Source organism: Peromyscus maniculatus, chromosome X (genome assembly GCF_049852395.1).
Source record: "Peromyscus maniculatus bairdii isolate BWxNUB_F1_BW_parent chromosome X, HU_Pman_BW_mat_3.1, whole genome shotgun sequence".
In the NCBI taxonomy this organism is placed as follows: domain Eukaryota; kingdom Metazoa; phylum Chordata; class Mammalia; order Rodentia; family Cricetidae; genus Peromyscus; species Peromyscus maniculatus.
The window spans coordinates 124,415,080-124,439,417 of NC_134875.1; the positions used below are offsets into that span (position 1 = coordinate 124,415,080).

Sequence of the window (24,338 nt, forward strand, 5' to 3'; positions counted from 1 at the left end):
CCCCCAAATGGAGACTATGTAAGAGTATAATCAAAGGGAGGACTTGTTTAAATTGATCTGTAGTGAAATTCACTTATACTGCACAGTTATATCAACTTAACACATGTGCTGATTCATATTACCACCATCACAATTATGGTACAGAACAGTTCCACCTCCCAACCTCCCTTGACTCATATATCCCAGTTATTCCCTCCCTCCCTTTCCATTGACTCCCTAGAAACTACTGTTCTGTTCAACAGAATAATAGTTTTGATTTTCAAGATTGTCCTCTTATTAGGGATGTCAAAGAGAAAAGAAGCAGTGAATATGATCAAAGTATGTTATATTCATATATGAAAATGTCATAATGAAACATATTACTTTGTACAATTAATATACTATTGTAGGATTAATTTAATATGCAACCTCTTAAAAGAATCTTTTGAGCAGGATGTGGTGGCACACATCTTTAATCCTAACTCTTGGAGGTAGAGGCAGGCAGATCTCTGTAAATTTGAAGTTATCTTGGTTTACATAGTGTGATCCTGGATCAAAAGGGAAAGAAAAAAAATTCTTTTGCAAAAGCTGACCGTGGGGGATCATGGTTGTAATTACAGCACTTAACACCCCGAGACAAGTGATATCCTTAAAAAAATAAGTTCAAAAATTTTCAAGTTTGATATAGTCCAATGATCAAATTTTTCATTGACTAATTGTGCTTTTGGAATCATGTCTAAGCACTCTTTGCATAGTCTTAAGTTAGGAAGCTTTTTTTTTTTTTTTTAAAAAGTTTTACAAGTTTACATGTTAGATTTAGGTATATAATCTACTGAAATTAAGTTTCAAATAAGGTATAAAGTTTAGTTCAAGGCATACTCCTTTCTAATAATTCCAAATACACTGATTTGATTATCTTATACTTTACTATTACTTTAATACTACTTTTAGAGTGAGTCTTAAATTGGTAGTTATATTCTTTTCCAAAATTGTTTTGGCTGGTCTAGTTGCTTTATCTTTCCTAGTCATTTAAAATTTCCCTGTTATATTTACCAAAAATTTACTGGACATTTTATTGGGGTTGCATTATGTATATACATTACTGTGGGGAGAGTTCCTGTCTTTACTAAGTTTAGTTTTCCAATCTATTAACATGACATGTTTCTCTATTTTTTTAAGTATCCTTTGATTTATGTAATCAGCGTTTTACAGTTTTCAGCATATAAATACTAAACATGTTTTGTTGCATTTATATCTAAATATTTCCTTCCCTTTTCTAATGTGAATTAGGTATGTTTAAAAATTTTCATCTCTATACATTGTTTGCATTTGGAAATATTACTAGATTTTTGTACCAATCTTATATCCTAAGATATTACTGAACTTAATTTGGTTCTAGGATTTTATGGATTCCTTGAAATTTTCTAAAAAAAAATTCTGTCATCTGATAAGATGAAAGAAATTCAAGTATCCATTAAAATCTCTTCATCTTTTGTACAAATTTTGATATATCTTTTTGCCCTTTGCTTCTTTTTATCCTGCCTTACTGCACTGATTAGGAGTTACAATATAATACTGAACATGAGTGGCAACATGGACTTTCTTGACTTTGTTGTGATCTTACAAGGAAAGATTCTGGTTTTTTTTTCACCTTAAGAATGATGCTATTTTTAAAACATGCTCTTTATCTGTGCTGTTTTGCTGAAGTTGTTATCATGAAAGGGCATCGAATTTTGTCACACACTCTTTTTGCACAGTGAATATATGGTAGTGTAGGTTTTCTTCTTTAGACAGTTAATATGCTAGACTGCATTGCTTGATATCCTCGTGGTGAGTCAATCTTTCAATCCCTGAGAGGAGGAACATCATTTGGCCATAGTATATGCTTCCTTTTATTTATTACTAGATGCAATTTGTTAAGATTTTGTTGAGAATTTTTGTATTCACGAGAGACTGTGACCTACACCTTTCTTTTATTCAGCTTCTCAATTTCAGTATCAGGGTAATGCTGCTCTCTTAAAATGAGAAGTGCTTATCTTATGCTTTCACTCAGCACTCGGAAGGCAGAGGCAGGAGGATCTCTGTGAGTTCGAGGCCAGCCTGGTCCACAGAGTGAGTTCCAGGACAGCCAAGGCTACACAGAGAAACCTGGTCTCAAAAACAAAACGAATTTTTTGGACATTTAAAATTTTATGCTATGTAGAAATATTTATATTTTTTTGTTTTAGCTTGTAATCAACATGATTTGGTTTAGAATACAAATTCTGACCTGTACTGTGTGGATTGTAGTGCCAAAGCTAATTCAATTTTCAAAAATTACGCAGAACTACTGAGATCTGCCTTGTATTTTTGTTTGTTTGTTTGGTTTTTTGAATCAGGATCTCATTGTGTAACTCATCCTGACCTGGAACTTGCTATTAACCCAGGCGAGTCTTAATCTCAGTATCCTCCTACCTCAGTCTCCTAAATGCTGGGATCATACACATATTTTAACTAGTAGCTTGTCTAAAACCTGGAGGTCTCTTAATTCTCACAGTCTTTGGTATGCTGTTTAGGATCAGTTCCATGTCCATTCAGGTTGGAGTGAACTTAGGAATTCACAAACAACTTTTTCTTCTGAGATTCTCCACAGTCTCCCTGGGAATTTGGAGTTCCCTGGAGTGCCTTTATTGGTTTATTAGAGAGAAATGTAAGTCTTTACTCTTCTCTGCTATTACCTTCTTGCAACTTTGTCTGACACCAAGCAGTAGAAGTAAGGGACAGATGAAGAGGGGGTAGGGAGGGAGGGAGAGGGGGGAGGAGAAGGAAGACGCAGAAACGCAGAAACACAGAAACACACACACACACACACACACACACACACACACAGAGAGAGAGAGAGAGAGAGAGAGAGAGAGAGAGAGAGAGAGAGAGAGAGAGAGAGAGAGAGAGAGAGAGTCTGTCCCCACTCATGTCAGTAGGAGTGCTTGAGGGTACTGCTTTCTTCACTGGTGCAGCTGTCACAGTGTATGAGAGAATGAAGGAAAACATTAAATGGTATTTCTTCTATGGTTTTTGAACATTAGGAGACCTATTTCTCCCTCTTTCTGGAGCTCTTTTTGGCCATGTCAATTCACCCTTCTAGGTTGCCTTGAGTCTATTTTAGTGAAGACTGGAAGAAAAATAAATGGTGAACTTACTACTAATTCTGATTTGCTTCAATTCTGGTGTTTTACATGAAGTTACCTGTGGGGCGTTTACCCACCACCCCCACAGCTCCCCAGAGTTTTCTGGAGTGTGAGCAGCAGGAAATATTAGATAGAAGGATTTATATTGCGGAGATAAACAGATAGAAAATAAAGGATAGCCTCGAGAGGGCCTGGAACCTTTTCCAACGGGCCCCAACTGTCTCTGCCCCAGGGTATTTATAGAGATGCCAAGGGGGTGGAGCAAAAGACCCCCCCCCCCAGCACAGCCAAGTGCAGACCATCTCAGACACCTGCACTCAGGCCTGTGGTCCTAATCATCCTCTATGCGGACATGCTGGGTAAAGTCACGAGGAACCCGAAAACGGGCTCCCACAGTTACCTGTCGATGTTTTCTTTTCAGAATGTTTAAATGGCTTCTCTATGCATTCTGCTCAGGTGTGTTTTGGGCTGGGAGTGGATCTTCCTTTGTTGCCCAGGCTAGCTTTGAAATGCCTAATTCAATTCTTCTCAGCTCAGCCTCTGGAGTAGCTGGGATTATAGGTGTGTGCCACCACACCTGGAGAGAATTCGTTGAGTGGATTAATCCATGCTAATTGGAATCAGAACCTCTGGATTGAATAAGCTAGATTACAAACATAAATATTTATAGCTAATGGAGTCTTTGGTGTGTATATTTGTGAATAGTCTGGTGAGTCTTTTCATGCTTTTCCTGAGGCAACTACTTTATGTAATGATTAATCTTCTGGTTGTTTATTGCTGTAGAAGAAACTGTCTTCAAATAGTACGGTCAATTCAATAGCACCATTCATTTTATTATTTCAGTTTAGGCATTGCCTAGGCTCAGCTAGGGGGTTCTTGTTTGCAGTTTCTTCTATATTTATGGAGGAGTAGGCAAAGTTTTGGGCCAAAATCAAGATGAAATTCTATGGTGTAAAGAAGGCACTAAGCAGTCTTGGCTAAATGCTCACCTAGAGGAAGTGTGTGTGTGTGTGTGTGTGTGTGTGTGTGTGTGTGTTCTGAACAGATGTCCTATCTTTTTCAGTGAATCTTCTTACCTGCAAACTCCTCTGGGAGAGAGAGCATGGACAGTTGGTAGGGATATGAGATTCAGTAAATGTGAATAGAGTGCTCAATATCAGGTAGTGACTGATTATGTTAAGCTTTCTTTTCTTCCTTGAGTAGAGAAACAAGGTGAGTTGAAAATTTCTAGTTATTAGGATTTGTTCCAAGAGGTTTTATCTCTGAAGACTTTGTCATAATTCTGAGTTGGGCTTGATCCTAAAGTTCAACCTAAAGACTTCCCTGTTTACCGAGTTAACAGGAAGACATTAAAAGGGTCATCAGGATAAATGGCCCCTTTCACCCACCTTAGGGCAGACCATCTACCACTCTTCTACTAAGAATGGCAAGAGTTTTTAGTTCCCTCTAATTCAACCCTCTTTCCCCCAAGTTGAAGTCTAGATGATGTAGGTATTTATTTTATTGCTCTCACTGATTGCCCTTACCTACCCTTACATTGAGACAGACTAGAACACAGTTCATTTGAATGATGCCTGGAAGACTCTGGGGAGTCATGAGACTCTGGATACAGTCCGAAAGGTGACAAAAAGAGGAGTGTGTGTGTGTAGGAACGGTAATGTGGTTTTGTAACTCCTGGGAGGCCCCACTTTACTGGACTCAGGCCACACACCCAAGTAACATCAAACTCTTAACCATGGTGCTAGAGAGAGGACTGGAGATCTTGCAGAGAGTTAATCAGAGCTGATGTTCCTTGCCAGGAGCGAATGACCTCTGCAGTCCCATTTAGGTAGGGTGGCGGCTACTACCCAGAAACTGTCTAGCCGACCCCAGATGGTCTGACCAGGTACTCCTGGACAGGACGATCAGCGTGGCGCCCCGGAAGAGGTGGCCGCCCGCCTGGCGAAGGAGGATAGAGCCCGCCCCACTTGGTCAGCGGGGTGGCCGTGCTCTAGGCAGAGGGAGGGGGAACGAACAGGTGCGCGGGCGGGGGGCGGTGCTTGGGGATCCTGCGCACTGCGCGCGCCCCTCCCCCGCAGCTTGGTGCAGCCCAGGCCAGGCGCTAGCGGCGGGAGGAGGAGCTGCGGCCGTAGCCACCCCGGGTAGGTCGGCACCGCGGGAAGCTGCCGACGACCGCGCGGGCTGTTGCTGGTCCCCGCGTGGAAGAGGCGCGGGCGGCCCCACAGTCATGGAGCCTAGTAACGCGGCGCAGCCCGGTCCAGGGAGGGCTGTTTGGGCGCTGTCGCCGCGGCTGCTGCTGCTGCCACTGTTGCCGGTGCTGCTGGGTCGGGGGCTGCGGGCCGGGGCCGCGGCCTCCTCCTCTGGGGCGGCGGCTGAGGACAGTAGCGCCATGGAGGAGCTCGCCACTGAGAAGGAGGCGGAGGAGAGCCACCGACAGGATAGTGTCAGCCTGCTCACCTTCATCCTGCTGCTCACCCTCACCATCCTCACCATCTGGCTCTTCAAGCACCGCCGGGTGCGCTTCCTGCACGAGACCGGGCTGGCCATGATCTATGGTGAGTTCCCTGCCACTGCCCCGGCCCACATCCCTTGGGCGGCCCGCCGTGCTCCTCCTGGTGCTGCACTGTGCTCTCGCTTCACTTCCCAAGGAGTTTCTTCTTTTGCGTTTCCCGCTGAGACGCTGTGGGTTTCCAAGGTCAACTGTCAGCATTTTTCTGGCTTTCTGCTATGGTTAAAAAGCATTTTGTCCCGTTTCAACGTTTCTTTACCAGGAACCAAGATGAAAGACACTGAGGTGGCCCCTTGGCCCCACTGCTTGGTTGTGTCTCTGTTGTGCCCCTCTCCATCAACATCCACCCCCCTTTTCACCCCAGTTTAGATCTGCAGAGGGTACAGGAGCAGGAGGTGGGTGATTTCCCTGGGAGCTGTCGTACCCCAGGGGACAGACCACAGAAGGGTGAGAAAGAGGTCTGAATATGTCTTGACCTGGGCTGCCCATCATAGTCATCCCAGGTAGGTGTCCCCTTCTGAGGTCTGTGTTCTTTTTATCTCTTGTCAATAATGTTCGAGGATGAATGAAAGATGAGTGTGGTCTAGGACCCAGAGTGGTGACACCACCATGTTAGGCCTAACTATCGAGACAGGTATCCTTAATGTCTCATTGGGAAGTTACACCTATTTCCTTGCTTTCTGCAAGCCAAGGGTAGCTCTTGTATCCCTAAAATGGTAATATGAAGCAACTTTGAAGACACATTTCTGAGTGTGTAGAGGGAAAAGTGATTTTAATTCTGGAGTCAGTCCCCTTTTGTTAAGGATGGGCTATCACTATCCTTTCTGGATTTAATAGTACACAGCACGTTACACGGATAGGGTTATGACATGAATAATAACAACCACAATCTGAGTCATCCTTTTTTCTGTCTGTGTGTGTCTCCTGTCATTTTCCCCTCACCCCTACCCAATTCACTCCAAACTGGAGCCAAGCATCCTTGTTTAATTTAATTCAGGGGTGTGAAAGCCCACAACCAGCATCCTCCAGTGAAATAAAAGAGCCGCTTCAGGACTGTTTCCCAAGCCAGAGCATTATTCTTCATCGCAGTATACTCCACTCAGTTTCCATCCAGGGATCTCTGACAGAGAATGGAAAGCAGGCAGCTTAATCTTTAATGTGTAAATTACCCTTGGCCCTGGGCCTTTATGTCTCATGGTTCTTGATTAGTTATTAATAGCCAGGGCTTATGACCACCAAACCCTTTCAGACAAATTATATAAGGGACTAGTCGGGAGTCTTCCAGTTTGGAAGTAGTGGCCTAAACAGATCTTGAAACCATAAAATCAAAAATCTAGGTGGTTATTGGAAATCACAGGTCTCAGGACAGACTTTGGCCTCCATACTTGCTCAAGGAGCCTCTGTGGTTTGTGTTAGTTGGTGACAAATGAGTGACATAAGGAAAGCAGGTAAACTGAGATGTTTCCTGAGCAGATAGTGAATGAGGAATTGAAGTATGCTGCCATCTTAGATGATTGTCTCAGAGCCATGTTGGAAATGAAGACTGCCTTTGTATATTTATACAAAGATATGAGCATGTATTTGTCTTATAGGTCTCAGAATCAACTCCTTAAAGAACAGTGTGAAATAGAAAGTATGTTTGGCAGGCTCATAAATGCATGTTCAAAGACATAGAAAATAAATGGGGATAAAAATATGTGTTCTGAGGGTAATTCTATGTTCATAGAATTCAGTAATTTTTTTTTGCTTTTGTTTTGTTCCAGACAGGGTCTTGCATAGTAGCTTAGGCTGTCCTGAAACTCACTGTGTAGCCTTGGCTGGCCTTGAATTTAGGACAGTCCTCCTGCCTCAGCCTCCTGAGTACTAGGGTTACATTTATGAGCTACCACACCCAGCTTCAGTCATCTTTATCTTAAGGCTTAAAAACAACAGTAGGATTTTCTTTCACTGATATATACTTTAAAAATTCAACTCAGTGTTTCAGTCATTTGGACCATATGCCAGTGTACTGTTTCATTTTGTGAATAGTCATGCTATAAATCTCATAATATACCTGTATAATTTTGTTCTATGTATTTGGGTCTTCTTGCTGCTTTTAATATATATTGAGAAATTTATTTTGTCAATGTGTGATTTCCTGGGTTATGTCAAATATTGATGTTGATGTAGGTTGTTTGTAGTTGCGAGAAAACATTTCTTTCCAGGGTATTTGACTTCTGTTTCAATTCTCGACACAAATCTGAATACTAATGTTATTCGATTACTAAATTTTCCATTATATACTTAGGCTTATTAGAGTGATTAGAGTCTCCTGCCTAGGAGACTAACCTCTGTACATGCACATTAGTGTGTACACCTGAACACACCTGTGCACACACATGCATCTGCCCACAGACAAAGAAATCAGATTTTATTTCTTAATATCAGTGGAGGAAGTAAGTAATTGTCCTCTTGTCTCTGAGTAATAAAGGGCAGGAAGGCCTAGGGGGAAGCACTTGTTGAGTATCTGCTCTGTTCTAGGTATGCATATTAATTTCTGGAAGCTATAATTTAACTTCAATTTTTTTTATGAATCTTTTTATAAATGAAAATGTTCAAGTTTGAAACCCAAATCCCTTAGCGTTTTTAAAAGTGTCTTTCCTGTCATCTATTTTATTGGCATATATTCATTGTGCATACTACTGGTTTTTATAAGAACATTTGACACAAGTATTTAATATACTTTGACAGTGTTTTCCTCATACCCTGCTACCTCCACTTTTTTCTTCTCCTGCTACTTCCCTTTGTTCCCCTCGAACAGTGCTTCTCAACCTTCCTAATGCTGCCACCTTTTAATACAGTTCTTCATGCTATGGTGATTCCCAACCACAAATTATTTTCGTTGCTACTTAATAATTATAATTTTGCTACTGTTATGAACTGTAATATATTTTTGGACATAGTGGTTTGCCAAAGGGGTCACAACTCACAGGTCGAGAACCACTGTTCTAGACATTCAAGCTTCTATTTTCATGTCATGCATATAGGCACGATTTTATATTATATCTCTAAAATCTGGAATTTACAAATGACAGAAAATATGCAGTATTTGTCTTTTTGAGTCTGACTTAATTTACTTATTGTCATAGTCTGCAGCTGCACACATTTTTCTGCAAACCACATAATTTCATTCTTCATGGATGAGTAAAATTCCATTATGTATGTATACCACATTTTCTTTATCTATTTCTCTGATGACAGACACCTAAGTTGGTTCTATAGTTTAGCTATTGTGAATCCTGCTGCAGTAAGCATGGATGTGCAAGGATCTCTGGGATGTCTTGTCTTGGAATCCTTTGAGTAAATACCTAGGAGTCTTCTACCTTTTTTTATTGAACTGATATTTAATCTGAGAGGAGTATCTTTAGTTTTAAACAAATAAGCTAGCACAATTATAAATATCTATAGAAGTATATGTAATGGGCTAGTCATTGGTTTCTTTAGGAGACAGAACCTGTGACATTTGAGTGGGAGATGTCATCATGTACTTTTTTGTGCATTTTGATTTTTGAACTGTAGAAGTGTAATTACCTAGTAGCATGTCTTATGCCTTCTTTAATGTGTGTGCTTCTTATATCACTCAATGTAACACCCACTTCTCCCTATTTATATCATGGTATGTTATCCCATTGTCCCTAGGGAGTAGTTATTACATTAGGAATTTGCACAAATAGATCTTGTAGTAGTAAGTATTGGCTTGGCTACAAAGGCCCTAAAGACAATAAGAGACACATTGTAAACATCTAGCATTTGTAGTAAAAGACAAGTGCTAAAGGATAGTTATAAGCATTCTTCCCTGACAAGAGGCTAAGACAGCTGCAAGGCACAGTATTCCCAGACCTGACTTTTCTGGGAGTTTGAAGCAGCCCCCAGACCTTGACATGCCAACTATACACATCTGGGTGCAGCATTAACATGGCACCAGTCTAACCAGTTTCATTAGGTTAGGGAGCTCCCAGTTGGCTCTGTAGGCGATTCAGCGCCATCCTGAAGTTACAGAGCCCTGCATGTCTGCACAGTCGAAATAGCAAATTTTTGAGGCAGGGGAAGGTGGCATAAATAGACTGTCAGTTAATTGTGGTTCTCTCATTTTTACAGTAGTTCTACTTCCTCCATAGTGTTTTTGTGACAACTGACGTGTATCTAAAATAATTTCACTATAGTACACTAGTCTACCACCTGCTTTTTAATTCTCCCTTTTTCATGTCTGCCAGCTTTCTGAAGACTTATTGGTCAGCCATTGCAAGTTATTTTAGGTTGTGGGTTCCTTGCTGCTGCTCTAATGACTGGACCTGGATTGCTAAATACAGCCTGAGAGTGAACCTTACAGACAAATTATGAAAAGGCTAAAATATGATGTTGTAAGTAATTAAACTTAAATTTGGGCATCTGTGTTGGTGAGACTCTAATTGCTCAGATACCAGAGAGAAACGACTTAAGGGAGGGAGGATTGGTTTCATCTCATGGTTTCAACCTGTCACCGTGTGGAGGGCTTTGTGGTACATAGGGGTTTCCATTAGGTTGTTCAGGAAGCAGAGAGTGTGCCTGCTGCATGGGCTAGTTCTCCCTCCCCCGTTTTTTTAAAATCTAATCCAGATCCCCATCCATGGATTAGTGTTGCCTACTTTCAGGGAAAGTCTGTCATTCCTAGATTATCCTCTCTGGAAACACCTTCACAGATACATTCAAAGGTACACTTCAGTATTCTAGGTGCTTCTCAGTCCAGTCATATGATTATTGATCATTGTTACCCCTCCCTCACAACTTTACCGGCTGAGACACAACACACAAATACATCTCTTTCACTCATAACATTGCACCACGGGCCCCTAAAGACTCATAACTATTTCATATTACAAAATAGATTTAGTCCATCTCCAGAAGCCCCCAGTCTCAGTAGTTAGTTCCAGCACTGCTCAAGAGTTCAAGTCCAAAATTTCTTCTCAATAATGAAATCAACTTTTAGCTGTGAGCCCCCGTAGAATAATAGCACAGAGGAGATTGCCTATTCTAAAAGGGAGGATGGAGAAATAGAAAAGAAGGGTCAGACAAGAGCAAGACTTAAACCCTATAGGGAAAAATGAAGTCCTGTAGCTTTATGTCTAGCACCTGTGGCATGTGGTGATGTGACATGAGGTCTGAGGGATTGGCAGCCCCACCCCTATAGCCTTGCTGGTTGTAGTCCACATGGGTTTTCTCTTGGGCTGGCTTTATTTCCTGCTTCCAGACCTCCTTGGTATCTCCAATATTCTGGGCTCTGCATTACATCTTTGATTTAATTCTCCCAGTTTCATACATTGCCCTCTTGAGGGCTGCCTGCTGTCCATTACCTAGCTTCTCAGGTATTCTTTTGAAGTCTGAGAGGAAGTTTCAATGGCTCTGAAATGGCATGCAAAACTAGAATCACTTGGACAACACTAAAGCCTACCACCTTTGAGACTCCAAATTTGTGGGTGTATGGTTAATTCTGAAGATACTCTCTGTACTTTTTTCTTATTGTCCTGTTAAAAAACACTTGGCTTCTTTTAAAAGACTTTTTTGCTTTGTTTTTAAAGACAGGGTTTCCTCTGTGTAGCCTTGTCCTGGAACTAGCTCTGTAGATCAGGCTGGCCTCAGACTCAGAGATCTGCCTGTCTCTGCCTCCAGAGTGCTGGGATTAAAGATGTGTGCCACCACTGCTTGTCTTGAAAAACTTTTAAAAATAGGTTTTTAAAAATATTTTTTCTTTGTAAGTGTGTGTGTGTGTGTAGGTGCTAGAGGAGGCTAGAAAGAGTGTCAGATTCGATGAAGCTGGAATTGTGGCAGTTGTGAGCCACTTGACATGGGTGCTGGGAACTAAACTCAGGTCCTCTGGAAGTGCTCTTAACTGCAGAGCAATCTCTTCAGCCCCTACTTTTAAATTATTTTAATCTATTCAGACATCATTCCTTCCCAGGCTATATATTTTCATGGACTTTTTTCAGGGTCTTGTAAGGTTTTCAGACTTTTCTGTTCTTCATTTTTCTTCCAATTCTCACTGTAAACCTGACCAAGAGCTTCCAGCAGCATTCATGCTACAGCCTGAATGCTGCTAATGATTTGAAATTTCTTCCTTCAGATTAATTGTTTTGTTATCTTTAAAGATAGTTTTCCAAAAAAATCTCAGAACATGTATAAAAATATAGACAAGTTTGCCAGAATGTAACACGAATGTCTTCTGATCCAATTTCTAGTAGAATCTTTGTTTCCACCCGAAACTTTGTGGCATTCTGTATCTATCCTGTTCTTCTGAGCTCCCACTGGACTCAGCCTCAAACTCTGTTTACAGGGCTTCTTAGTCCACAGCTTCAGATGTTTTCATATTTCTCTCCCAAACCCATTCCAAAGGTTTCAGAACCATATTACCAGGTAGTCATGGCAACAGCCATGTATTTCTGTTAGTGAGACTTTATTTTCTTATTGCTGTTTTTGAGAGAGACAGCTTAGAGGAGGAAGAATTTTTTTTTGCTTATTTGTTTTTGATGGTTTGTTTTTCTAGACAGTGTTTCCTTGTGTAGTGCTGGCCATCCTGGAACTTGCTTTGTAGACCAGGCTGACCTGGAACTCACAGAGATCCACTTGCCTTGGCCTCCTGAGTACTGGGATTGAAGCCATGCACCACCACAGGCAGCTGAGAAAGGATTAATTTTGGACCATGGTTTCAGAAATTTCAGTTTATCATGGCAGGGAGGACATAGCATAGTCAAATCATATAAATCAGCTTACATTATTGTGGTAGTGTTGGGGGGAGACACTGCACTTGTGGGATTTTTCCTTTTTCCCCCTTTAAAAAATATTTTAATTTATTTATTTTGTGTGTGTATGGATGTTTTGTCTACATGTATATCTGTTTGCCACATGGTGTGCTTGTGGGGGTCAGAAGAAGGTATCAGATCCCCTGGATCTGGAGTTACAGGTGATTGTGTGCTGCCATGTGGGTACTGGGAATTGAAAGTTTGTCCTCTCCATGAGCAACCAGTGCTCTTAACCACTGAACCATCTCTCCAGCACCCCCTTTTCCTCTTTTACTCCATCTGGATCTCTAGCCTATGTGGTTGTGCTGCCCACATTCAGTGTAGATCTCCGTCCCTTCTGGAAATGCATTCATAGACACACTCAGAGGCGCTCTACCAATACCCTAACTGCTTGTCAGTCCATTCAAGCTCACAATCAAGATTAATTGTCTGAATCTGTGAACAAACATGGCACACTTACCTCCCGGTTAATCAGGTATTCTCTTTAAAAGAGCCTCTCACCTTGGCCCAAGTTTAGCATAGTCTCACTTTGGTAACACATGTCCCTGGATTCAATTTCTGGTCTGCTACTTATAAAGTTGTATGACTTTGAGTAAATTCTCTGAACCTTAGTTTCCTCTTTTGGGAAATGGAGATAAAATTGCTGACCTCATAGGGCTGAAGTATTCTAAAAGGTTAAGATACAGTGTCTGATACTTAACAATTTGGTATTGTTAATACCAATATTAGTTTCCATTCTCACTTAAGATTTTGTGATTTCCTTGGCAAGCTTTGCCTCTTGAAGTTTGGTTGTTCAAAAGAAGACATATAATTTTAAGATCATGAAGGCACAGTTAATGGTGAGGAGAATTACATATTATTATGTTTTCTGGTGTGCTATTTGCTAATACCTAGAAAAAAGTTGCAATGCGCCTACCCTTCTCTTTTATCTAGCAGTTTCACTTCTTGCCCTTTATCCTCCAGTAATTTGTGTTAATATATACATTGAATATTTGCTACAGCAGAAGAAAAAAGAAATACCAAGAATGGAATAGTTAAATGATGCTGCATTTCAATTAAAGAATACTATACAGCCAGTGGGAGGAAAAGGTGTTTTGGGATATTCTTATAAGGCAGCTGTTGATATAGTAGTGTTGTGGGAGAAGATAAGGTATAGACTATTATAGGTAACATTGTCTTGTTCTACCAATAATTACATGAGATATACACTTAAACACTATCTATAATGTGTGTATGGTTTTTTTTGAAAACATAATTTTGGTTGTGAGCTTAGCTTTTAATGGCTGAACCGTCTCTCAAGCCCGAAAACACATATGATAACTTAAATGTAACCTTTCACCAGGCCTGGTAGTGCCTAGTTCCAGATACTTAGGAGGCCAATGTAAGAGAATTTTAAGTTTCAATTAGGACTGCCTAGGCTACAGAGTGAGTTCAAGACCAGACTGGGCAGCTTAATAAGACTCTGTTTCAAAATACAAAAGTTAAAAGAGCTGGAGATATAGCTCAGTGGTCCAGGCCCTGTTCACCATTTGCAAGAACCTTGGTGCCACAGAAAGTTAGCCTTTTAGAAATGAGTTATCATTAGAAAATTGCTATTTTGTAGCTCCCAATGATAACTGATTTAGATAATGATTTTCAGTAAATTCCAGTCATAGGTAAAAGTCAGTTGTGTACTCACTGCAGAGCCTACTCATTTCCAAAGCAAAGCTTCAAGCTCATGGTCACTTAGTCCCATTTTAACTTGGAGGGCCATAGAACAAAAGGACATGAATGTGGGAGAGGGACTTGGATGGTAGAGGGTGCGGTATTAGGGGCAGGAGAGAGATGAAAGAGGGTGAGGGGTGATGGTAATCAGAATGCATTATGTATACTGATGTGTGTGTGTTTGAAATGGTCAAAGAACAAATTTTATAAATGACAACAATTAATAAAGTAAAAATTAAAAAAACTTCTCCTCCAAAAAGAAAACGACAAAAACAAATTCTCTGATATATCCATGTTCTTAAGAATAGTAAGTTATAGAGAGTTACTCTACAGATTAATTAGTAGCCTGGCATCTCCTTTGCCTTGGAGTTGTGTGTGAATTGAGCAACACTTTGACAAGATGGGGTATTCAGTTCTAATGCTTCTTTTGAATGCTTGAGAGCATTTGGAGTTTCATTATATGTGCAGGAGCTGGGATGATTAGATAGGTGCAAATCTCTAGTAAAGAGCAGGAAACTATGTCAGGGAGAAACTGAAGTATGTTTCCATACTTCATGAGTTAAAGCTGCCTTCTGAGTAACTACATCTGGAGGTTATTTCTTAATGGAGTGAAGACAATATAAATGAATTAAGGTCTTTTGCCCATAAAAACGTAAAATCTATAGCTTTAGTAAAATTACTGATATACTAGCATAGTAATTTATTGTGTGCTTGATTTCTTTCATTTTTTTTTTTTTTACTCAGTGCTAGTGAAGTCATGGAGAATCCACAACCACTAATTGCTTTTAAAAGGAAATTATCTCAACATGAGATTCTAGCTCTAGAGCAGTGATTCTCAACCTTCCTAATGCTACGGCTCTTTAATACAGTTCCTCATGCTGTGGTGACCTTCAACCATAAAATTATTTTCATTGCTACTTCATAACTGTAATTTTGCTGATGCTATAAATCTTAATGTAAGTATTTTTAGAGATAGAGGTTTGCCAAAGGGGGTTGCGATCCACTAGTTGAGAACCACTGCTCTAGGTGATAATATATAGATAATTTTCACTTTAAAAATATTTTTATTTAGTAAAGAACTATGTGATTTCAAAAAAATAAATCTGAGTCTAATCTAGGATTAGACTTCTCTTTCAGTTTACAAGAAATAAAGGGGCTAGAGAAGTTACAGTATGAGAAAATTAGACAAATTGATAATGTAAGCCATCTTTACAGTCTTATCTCTTTAAAAAGTCACTGTTAAGGGAAAGAGACAGAGTAGGGGGTTTTACATTAAGGAAGACCAAAGAAAGCTAGGTACCTATATCACAGGAAGCTTGATTAGCTCCTGGTCCATTAAAATGAATTGTAAATGTTTGTTTTGGGAGCAGTTAGTGTTTTGTGAATGTGAATTTGTATAGATGGTGTAATATGAGAAAATTATCATTTTTCTTAGGATAATTGGAACAATATGGGAGAATATACTTGTTCTCTCAAGGTATAGGCTAAATTATTTAGAGGTGAAGTGAACTGGGTCCTAATATGTTCAACTTTTATAAAAGTTCAGTCAAAAACCAAACATAGATAATGTATGTATATATAGATACAAAAAACAAAACCAAATATGCAATATACTGGCAATTGTTAATGTAGGTAGAGGGTGAAATGGTGTGCATTATATTATTGCTTAAAATTTTCTGTATGTCTTGAATTTTTAAAAAGTAAAATATCTTGAGAAAAAAAATTTGAGAAAGAGTAGCCATCTGTTAACCTGTTAGCTGTTAACCTCCCTGAAAACTAGAAGTTGTACATGTGGTGCCTGTAATTCTAATCAAGCTTTTTGATACTAACTGACATTAGTTAACATGAGATGTTAGTCCTGAGTCAAGAATCAGTAAGTTTTTAAAGTTTCACATTCTATTTAATTTTAAATTCATGTGTCTTTAAAAAAATTGCCTGTGCTCTGCCAGGGTGGTAGTGTATAGCTGTAATTTCAGCACTTGGAAGATGGAGACAGGGGAATGAGTTGAAGGTCTTCCCCAGCTACAAGCAAGTTAGAGGCCAGCTTGTACTATATGAGACCCTATCTCAAAAACTAACAACTAACCAAACAACCAAAAACCAACAAAAAATAGGACTGGAAAGATGGCTTAATTGGTAGGTAGTGTCTGCCACGTAAGCATGAAGACTTGAGTTTGGATCCGCAGCACCCACTTAAAAACCAGGCATGGCGATAAGTGTCTGCAACCCTAGTATTGGGATTGGAGTGAGACTGGCACATGTCCAGAGTGCACTGGCCAGCCAGTTTAGCCCAATTGTTGAGCTCTGGGCTCGGTGAGAGACCTCTTAAAACTAGGGTGGAAAGCAGTAGAGGAAGACAGCTGGCATGAACCTCTGGCATCAATGTACATGCAAACACACAAACATATTTGCACATACACAAATATAAAAAGCATATTAAAATAAAAAGCAATGAAAAATTGCCTGTGCTCATCTTGCATAAGTGTCTTCCCCCTGTAATTCTCTTTTCCTTTCTCCAGTTGTAGCTGGAGGGGGATGATTCCATGGCCCTAAAGAGTGGGAAAGGCACAAAACAGAAGGTACCCTATCCCTGAGTAACAATGTAGAGAGCCAGCCTGTCCTCCTTCTGGCCCGTCATGTATGTGAAAACGAGCTTCTCTTATGTTAGATCATGAAAACACGGGGTCAGTTTGTTTTAACAATGAACATTGCCCTAACCCATACTGATTTAAAGCTAAATAGCATGCTTTCATTAAAGGAGAAAACTCTACACCATAATATTGTTCTCATTTTTCAGCTGAAGAAATTAAAACTTGGTTCAAGATCTTTCTTTTTTCAGGGTCACATGTTTGTAATTGGGTAGTAGACCTTTTTATTTATTTATTCATTTATTTATTTGTTTGTTTGTTTATTTGATTTTTGGGTAGTGAGTCTTTTAAAGGATGAGATCAATATGACTTGTGATGTGTTTGCTCAAGACACAGTATAACCTGAATCCTGTCCCATTACCTGATCCAGAAAGTTTCAGGAAGATCTATACCCAGAGTATAAAACAAAGAAAAATGACCCTTTTGTAGTAGCCTACTCCAGTGCAGACTTGAAAGCAGTGAGATAGCCTAAGGTCCTTATCTAAATGGGAGCAAAAAGTCATGTGGCCATTACTACTATTTTGAAAAATTTTGTTAACATTCTGAATAGAAACTCTATCACTTTTTTTCCTTTTTTTAAATTTTATTTTACAATACCATTCAGTTCTACATATCAGCCACGGGTTCCCCTATTCTCCCCACTCCCACACCCTCCCCTTACCCCCAGCCTACCCCCTATTCAGTTCTACATATCAGCCACGGGTTCCCCTATTCTCCCCCCTCCCACCCCCTCCTCTTACCCCCAGCCCACCCCCCATTCCCACCTCCTCCAGGGCAAATCCTCCCCCGAGGACTGCGATCAACCTGGTAGACTCAGTCCAGGCAGGTCCAGTCCCTTCCTCCCAGACTGAGCCAAGTGTCCCTGCATAAGCTCCAGGTTTCAAACAGCCAACTCATGCAATGAGCACAGGACTTGGTCCCACTGCCTAGTTGCCTCCCAAATTGATCAAGCCATTCAACTGTCTCACCTATTCAGAGGGCCTGATCCAGCTGGGGGCCCCTCAGCCTTTGGTTCATAGTTCATGTGTTTCCATTCATTTGGCTATTTTTTTCAATAATTGAGTAGAACCGAAATTTATTATAAGCCACAGTTGTCCTGGGGACCTCCATGCTATATATATAGCCTCTATGGTTCTATGGGTTATGGTCTCATTGTTCTTTATTTTATATCTAGAATCCACCTATGAGTGAGTACATACCATGACTGTCTTTCTGGGTTTGGGTTACCTCACTCAGGATGATTTTTTCTAGTTCCATCCATTTGCCTGCAAATTTCATGCTTTCATTGTTTTTCTCTGCTGAGTAGTACTCCATTGTGTATATGTACCACATTTTTTCCATCCATTCTTCAGTTGACGGGCATCTAGGTTGTTTCCAGGTTCTGGCTATTACAAATAGTGCTGCTATGAACATAGCTGAGCATGTATCTTTATGGGATGAATCAGCATTCCTTGGGTATATGCCCAAGAGTGGGATGGCTGGGTCTTGAGGTAGTTTGATTCCTAATTTTCTGAGAAACCGCCATACTGATTTCCACAGTGGTTTTACAAGTTTACATTCCCACTGACAGTGGAGGAGTGTTCCCTTTGCTCCACATCATCTCCAACATTGACTGTCATTGGTGTTTTTGATCGTAGCCATTCTGACAAGTGTAAGGTGGTATCTCAGAGTCGTTTTGATTTGCATTTCTCTGATGATTAAGGATGTTGAGCATTTCTTTAAATGTCTTTCAGCCATTTGTAGTTCTTGTTTTGTGAATTCTCTGTTTAGCTCTTTAGCCCATTTTTTAATTGGACTGTTCAGTATTTTGATGTCTAGTTTCTTGAGTTCTTTATATACTGTGGAGATCAATCCTCTGCCAGATGTGGGGTTGGTGAAGATCTTTTCCCATTCTGTTGGCTGTCTTTTTGTCTTATTGACTGTGTCTTTTGCCCTGCAAAAGCTTCTCAATTTTGAGAGGTCCCATTTATTAATTGTTGTGCTCAGGGTCTGTGCTGTTGGTGTTTTATTTAGGAAAAGGTCTCCGGTGCCAGTGCGTTCAAGAGTGCTTCCTACTTTCTTTTCTATTAAGTTTAGTGTAATTGGATTTATGTTCAGGTCTTTGATCCACTTGGAAACTCTATCTCTTAAGCAGTAGTGTCCCATATATCCTTACTCTGGAGCCAAACACCAGGATCTTATACAGGGAGTAAGAGTTGTTGTCTTCAGGTCTGCTGTTAAACTGAGAATAGGTTCAAGTAAAAATAATTTTGCTTTTGAGACCGGTCTCAGTATGTAGCCCTGTCTGGTTTGGACCTCACTACATAGATCAGGCTGGCCTTGAATTCACAGAGATCTGCCTGTCTCTGCCTCAATATCGCTTGGATTTGAGGTGTGCACCACCACACCTAGGCTGCTCTTACTTCTTAATCATATTCTATTTTTAAAAATTAATATTCTCTGTATTTTAAGAGACATTAAAATATGTAAAGAACAGTGTTAAGCATTTTGTTGAACCTGTTTAACATGTTACTAAGATAGTAAATGTCCTGTGATAAATCTATTAAGTTTACTTTTGGCTCCTATCACATGTTTTTGCTGAGAACCTGTAAAGTGAGAAACTAATAATGGTGGGGGGGGCGGGTGTAAGTTTAGGTTTATACCCAACACATTTTCTCCTATTATGCTTTTCCATATTTACCCCTAAAACATATTTTAGGCAAAGTTACATTTATTTCTATTTGTTTTGGGTTATTAAAACGATTGGCTCCAGATTACGTTGTACTAAAAGCAGAGTTAATTAGGTGCAGAGTTGCACCTCTCAATATTGATTGTGCCTTTCCTAGTCGAATCCTGACCTTTTAGCTAAGCATGTTGCTGTGCAGTGAAAAGAGCTTCTGCCAGTAGGTGTAGACATGCAACTAAGTTCTGCCTAGAAGTAGAAGGCAAAGTGAAGTGTGGGGTTGTATAAAATATCTTATTTTGTACATGTTATCTGTCTGGTTCTTGGAATATTGATGTAACTGCTAGATCTCCAGCAGCCACATTGGATCAAGAGATGACCTTGAGAATGAGAAACACTTCTGGTAATACAGTTGCTGTGGAATAATCCACTTGAATACTGTAAAGATTTGTCATTCCAATTGGTTTTATAAGATGCTGATTGGTCAGTAGCCAGGCAGGAAGTATAGGTGGGGTGACCAAACTAAGGATGATGAGAAAGAGAAGGGTGGAGTCAGAAGTCACCAGCCAGATGCAGAGGGAGCAGGAGATGAAGGTGCCATGCTAATAAATATATTGCCATGTGGCAAAGCATAATTAGAAATATGGGTTGACTTAAAATGTAAGAGCTAGTTAGTAATAAGCCTGAGCTATTAGCTGAGCATTTATGATTTATAATCAACTTCTGAGTGGGTATTTGGAAATAGGTGGTCGGGACAGGAAATGTCTGTTTACATACAGTAAAGTAGAATTTTCCAGAATCTTTGAAAGCATAGAGCTTTCATGTTGGGCTTGAATTGCATACTTGTGTACTCCTTGTGAGAGTAATGCAGGTTTTCTATTTGCTGCTGAACCCAATTGTAATGTTTATGTGAAGCTGTTAATGTTACTTTAATTTAAATGTGAAACATGGGGTGTTTTGAGGAGCTGATGCAGATGTTTGTACCTACCATGCATACGGGCACTAGTTCTACTGGAAAATGAGGAGTAGACAGGAGTCCAGAGAAATAGTTTGAGGAAGGACTTCACATTTTAGGTACCACTTTGATTTGGTAACTGTTATTAGGCATCTGACAAGAACCTGCATGTAGCACAAATCTTCACTGGTCTTAAATAGTAAAAACTTGGAGTCAGATATCAGGGTGAAAGCTGAAAGATCAGAGAAGCAGAGCCACTAGAGTTGTTACCTCAACTGAATTCTCAGCCTGAAAGGGGGTTGAGCTCCTGTCTCCTCCCCACCTTATCACCTTCTCTCTCGCCTGGTCATATTACTTCCTGTTTCCTCCTCCCAAGTGCTGGGATTAAAGGTGTGTGCCTCCACTGCCTGGCCTCTAGTGGTTAGCTCCACACTCTGATCTCTAGGCAAGCTTTATTTGTTAGATCACAAACAAAATATTACCATACCTGCATAGTAGGTGAAAAAGTCTTAGAATTAAGATACAATTTTACTCATGGCTGAGACTTAGTGTGAAAGGGAACACAGAAGGATCAACAAGGGAAAAACTCAAAATGAGTGGAATCTTGAAGAATTTAGATGTGAGCTTCTCAAGTTTTTCCATAGGGGAGTTGTAACTACAACTTCACAGAACAAGCTTCACCCTCTGGCAACATATACTTGGATTTCTGCTTATGTAGGGTTCCTTGATCCCTGCAGGGTAGGTGGTCTAATTCAGGATCCTGCACATGCAAGCCAGGTACCCTACCATTGAGCCCTCACTCTGAAATTTCTGGCATGCGGATGGAAAACAGGTGTTTGCTATAAATTACATTTGTGAAAACAACCTTGCTAGGATAGTATAACAGACTTTAGTGTTATAGGCACACAAAATCACCTTATCTATCAACTAGCAGCATAGAGAACACTTCATAGACCACATTCCCAGGAACTATTGTAAGGATTGCTCATATGAAGTAGTCCCTTCTAGGGATAGCAACATCAAGCCTGTTGTATGAACTTTTTTCCTGTAGACTAAGGTGATGTCAGCTGACTGTTATTAGATTTTTGTGTTTATGAGACTTCTTTAGTTTTATACCTATACTCTCTTTACTTCTTATTGGTTTTTAGTATTTAATTTTATTTTTAAAGTGATTATAAGGAAAATGAACTTTTTTACTTTGACTTGAAGTTTTATGAATTTCAGCATACATGTAGATATGTATAACCACAACTGTAATGAAGGTCAAGCAAGGCTAGTTCCATCACTCTTAAAAAAATCACACTAAGCTGGAGAGGTGGCTCAGTGGTTAAGAGCATTTGATGATCTCCCAGTGGATCTGAGTGCGGGTCCCAGCACTCACATCTGATAGCTGACAACTGCCTGTAACTCCAGCTCTCTTCTGGACTCTTCTGATATCTCCCTACATGTGATATTCATACACACATACACCCACACACACACAAATTACATGGAAACTGTCATACTATGGCTTCAATTAGACTCTTGGTGTGCTGTTTTATCATTTTATTTTGTGTTTTCAAGTGTAATATGTAAATGGAACCAAATAGTATATAATATTTGGAGATTAACATTTTCAGTTGGTATAATGCCTTTGAGAATCACTCTCCTGTGTGATTTTCTAATAAATGAATATTTATTGTCTAAAATTGGTTTTATTTATTGGAATATTTATTGTCTAAAATTGTCAAAAATATTGTCTAAAATTTATTATCTAATATTGACAAAATGAATAATTGCCTTAAATGACTATTATTATCTAAAATACAATATGGGATTGTATTTGGTGGATATACCATGGTTGAAGGATACTGGGATAATTTCCAGTGTTTGGAGTGGTTATGAATAGGGCTACTATACTAGCTTTTGTATGAATGAATGTAAGTTTTCATTTTTATAGTAAGTTAGGAAGAACGAAGTTGCTGGGTAGTAGATTAATCATTGGTTTCACTTCACATAAAGACTGCCAAACTGTTTTCTAGAGCAGCTGTACAGCTCACCTAGCACCACCACACCCAGCATAACCATGTCCATTTTTAGAACTGAACTTTTACATTGTGATGGGCTTGGTAACATCTGTTGGGCACATGTTTAAAAAGCTCTAGTTGACTAACCCCAGGTTTAAAAGATTGTCTTTCTTGTTTTCATCTAAATGTTTTATACCTTTGCACCTAGATTTAGAATTTGTTTTTCAGTTAATTTTTGTAGATGGTATGACATTTTAGTTGAGACTCATTTTTTTGTGTGTGTGTAGGAACACTCGGTTGTTGAAGTAATTTTGTTGAAAAGATGTTATTTCTATTGAGTTTGCAGCATTGTCAAAAATCAGTTATATTTGTGTAGCTCTGCCTCTGAATTTTCCATTATACATCTACTGATCTGTGTATTTGTCTTTGCCAGAACCACGTTTTTCTTACTGCTCTTTTATAATGGGCCTTCCAGTTGGGTAGTGTGAGTCTTTATTCTTCCTTTCTAAGATTGATTGGGCTGTTCAAGTTCTTTGACCTTTCCTCGTCAATTTTAGAGTCAGCTTATTTTTCTCTGCAAAATGTCTTGGTGGTATTTTGATTGACATATTCAATTGGTACTTAATTTGAAGAGAATGAGCATTATCAACACAGCTCTTCATTTACGTGGGCTTTCTTTAGTTCTTTAGTTCACCTCAGCATTATTTTCTAGGTTTTTTGTTTGTTTGTGTTTGATTTTTTGAAACAGGCTTTCTCTGTGCAGCCCTGGTTGTCCTGTAACTAGCTTTGTAAACCAGACTGGCCTCAAATGTTTTCTAGTTTTAAATGTACAGGTCTTCACATATTTGATGAAGTTTATTCTTAAGTATTTCAGGTTTGTGGTAGCATTTCAATTGCTATTGTTTTTTTTATAATTTTAATTTCCAGTTCTTTGTTACAAATATATACAGAAATATAATAGACTTTTTGCACCTGAATCTTGTATCCTGTAGCATTGCTAAATTCACATTTTCATTTCAATAGCCTTTTTGATTATTCTGTAAGATTTTGTACATATTCAACCATATTATCTGAGTAATGATAGTTTTACTTCTCTTTCTAATCTGCAGGATATTTCTTTTGTTGTCTTTTTTTTTCCTTTTCTTTTCTATGCACCCCCAGCTACCCTAGAACTTGCTCTGTAGAACAGGCTGGCTTCAAACTCATAGAGGTCTACTTGCCTCTGCCTTCCAAGTACTAGGATTAAAGGTGCAATTTCTTTTTTGAGGCCTAGTTGTGCCAGGTGGAGCATATTATTATAATATTAGAGTATGTTAGAACTGGTGTGGTGAAAATGGGCATTGCTGTCTTTTCTTGAACCATTAATGTTAGCTGTATGTTTATCAAATAGAGGAAACACCTTTCTATTTCTACTGTGCTAAGAGGGTTTACCAGGAATGACTGTGGGAGGCTTTCAAGTGCCCCTCATGCAGATGTTGAGATGGTTGTGTATTTTTCATTTCTTGTTTGTGAATACAGTATAATATATATTTTTGAACAGCAAACTCTAGATCCCTGGTATAAACTCCACTGGTTATGACATACCACTCTTAATATATTTATTATTAGAATGGTTTGTTAAAATTTTGGTTAGAATTTTTATACTTACAAATGATAGGATCTACTTTCATGTGTCAGGGTAACATTAGCTTTATAGAATGAATTGAGTCATCCTTTCTCTTCAGCTTTTATTGGCTTTTTTGTACATTTCAACACAGCATATAAATATGTAGCTCAGACTGGGCTCAAAGTTGTGATCTTCCTGCCTTAGCCTCCCAAGCGCTACAATTATAGGCAACCTTGCCTGACCCTCTGTGTTTCTTTTTGGAGTGTGTCCGTTGCTTTGCCCTCTAGTTA

General features: G+C 39.4%; 1 protein-coding gene across 1 annotated transcript in view; it reads left to right on the top strand.

Moving 5' to 3' along the window:
* Positions 1 to 5,236: 5,236 nt before the first annotated feature.
* Slc9a7 (solute carrier family 9 member A7) overlaps positions 5,237 to 24,338 on the top strand; it is a 176,259-nt gene continuing 157,157 nt past the window's right edge. Inside the window, exon 1 of the mRNA XM_016009685.3 lies at positions 5,237 to 5,701. Coding sequence (XP_015865171.1) covers positions 5,374 to 5,701 — 328 coding nt within the window. The 5' untranslated portion in view covers positions 5,237 to 5,373. The remainder of the gene's footprint in view (positions 5,702 to 24,338) is intronic.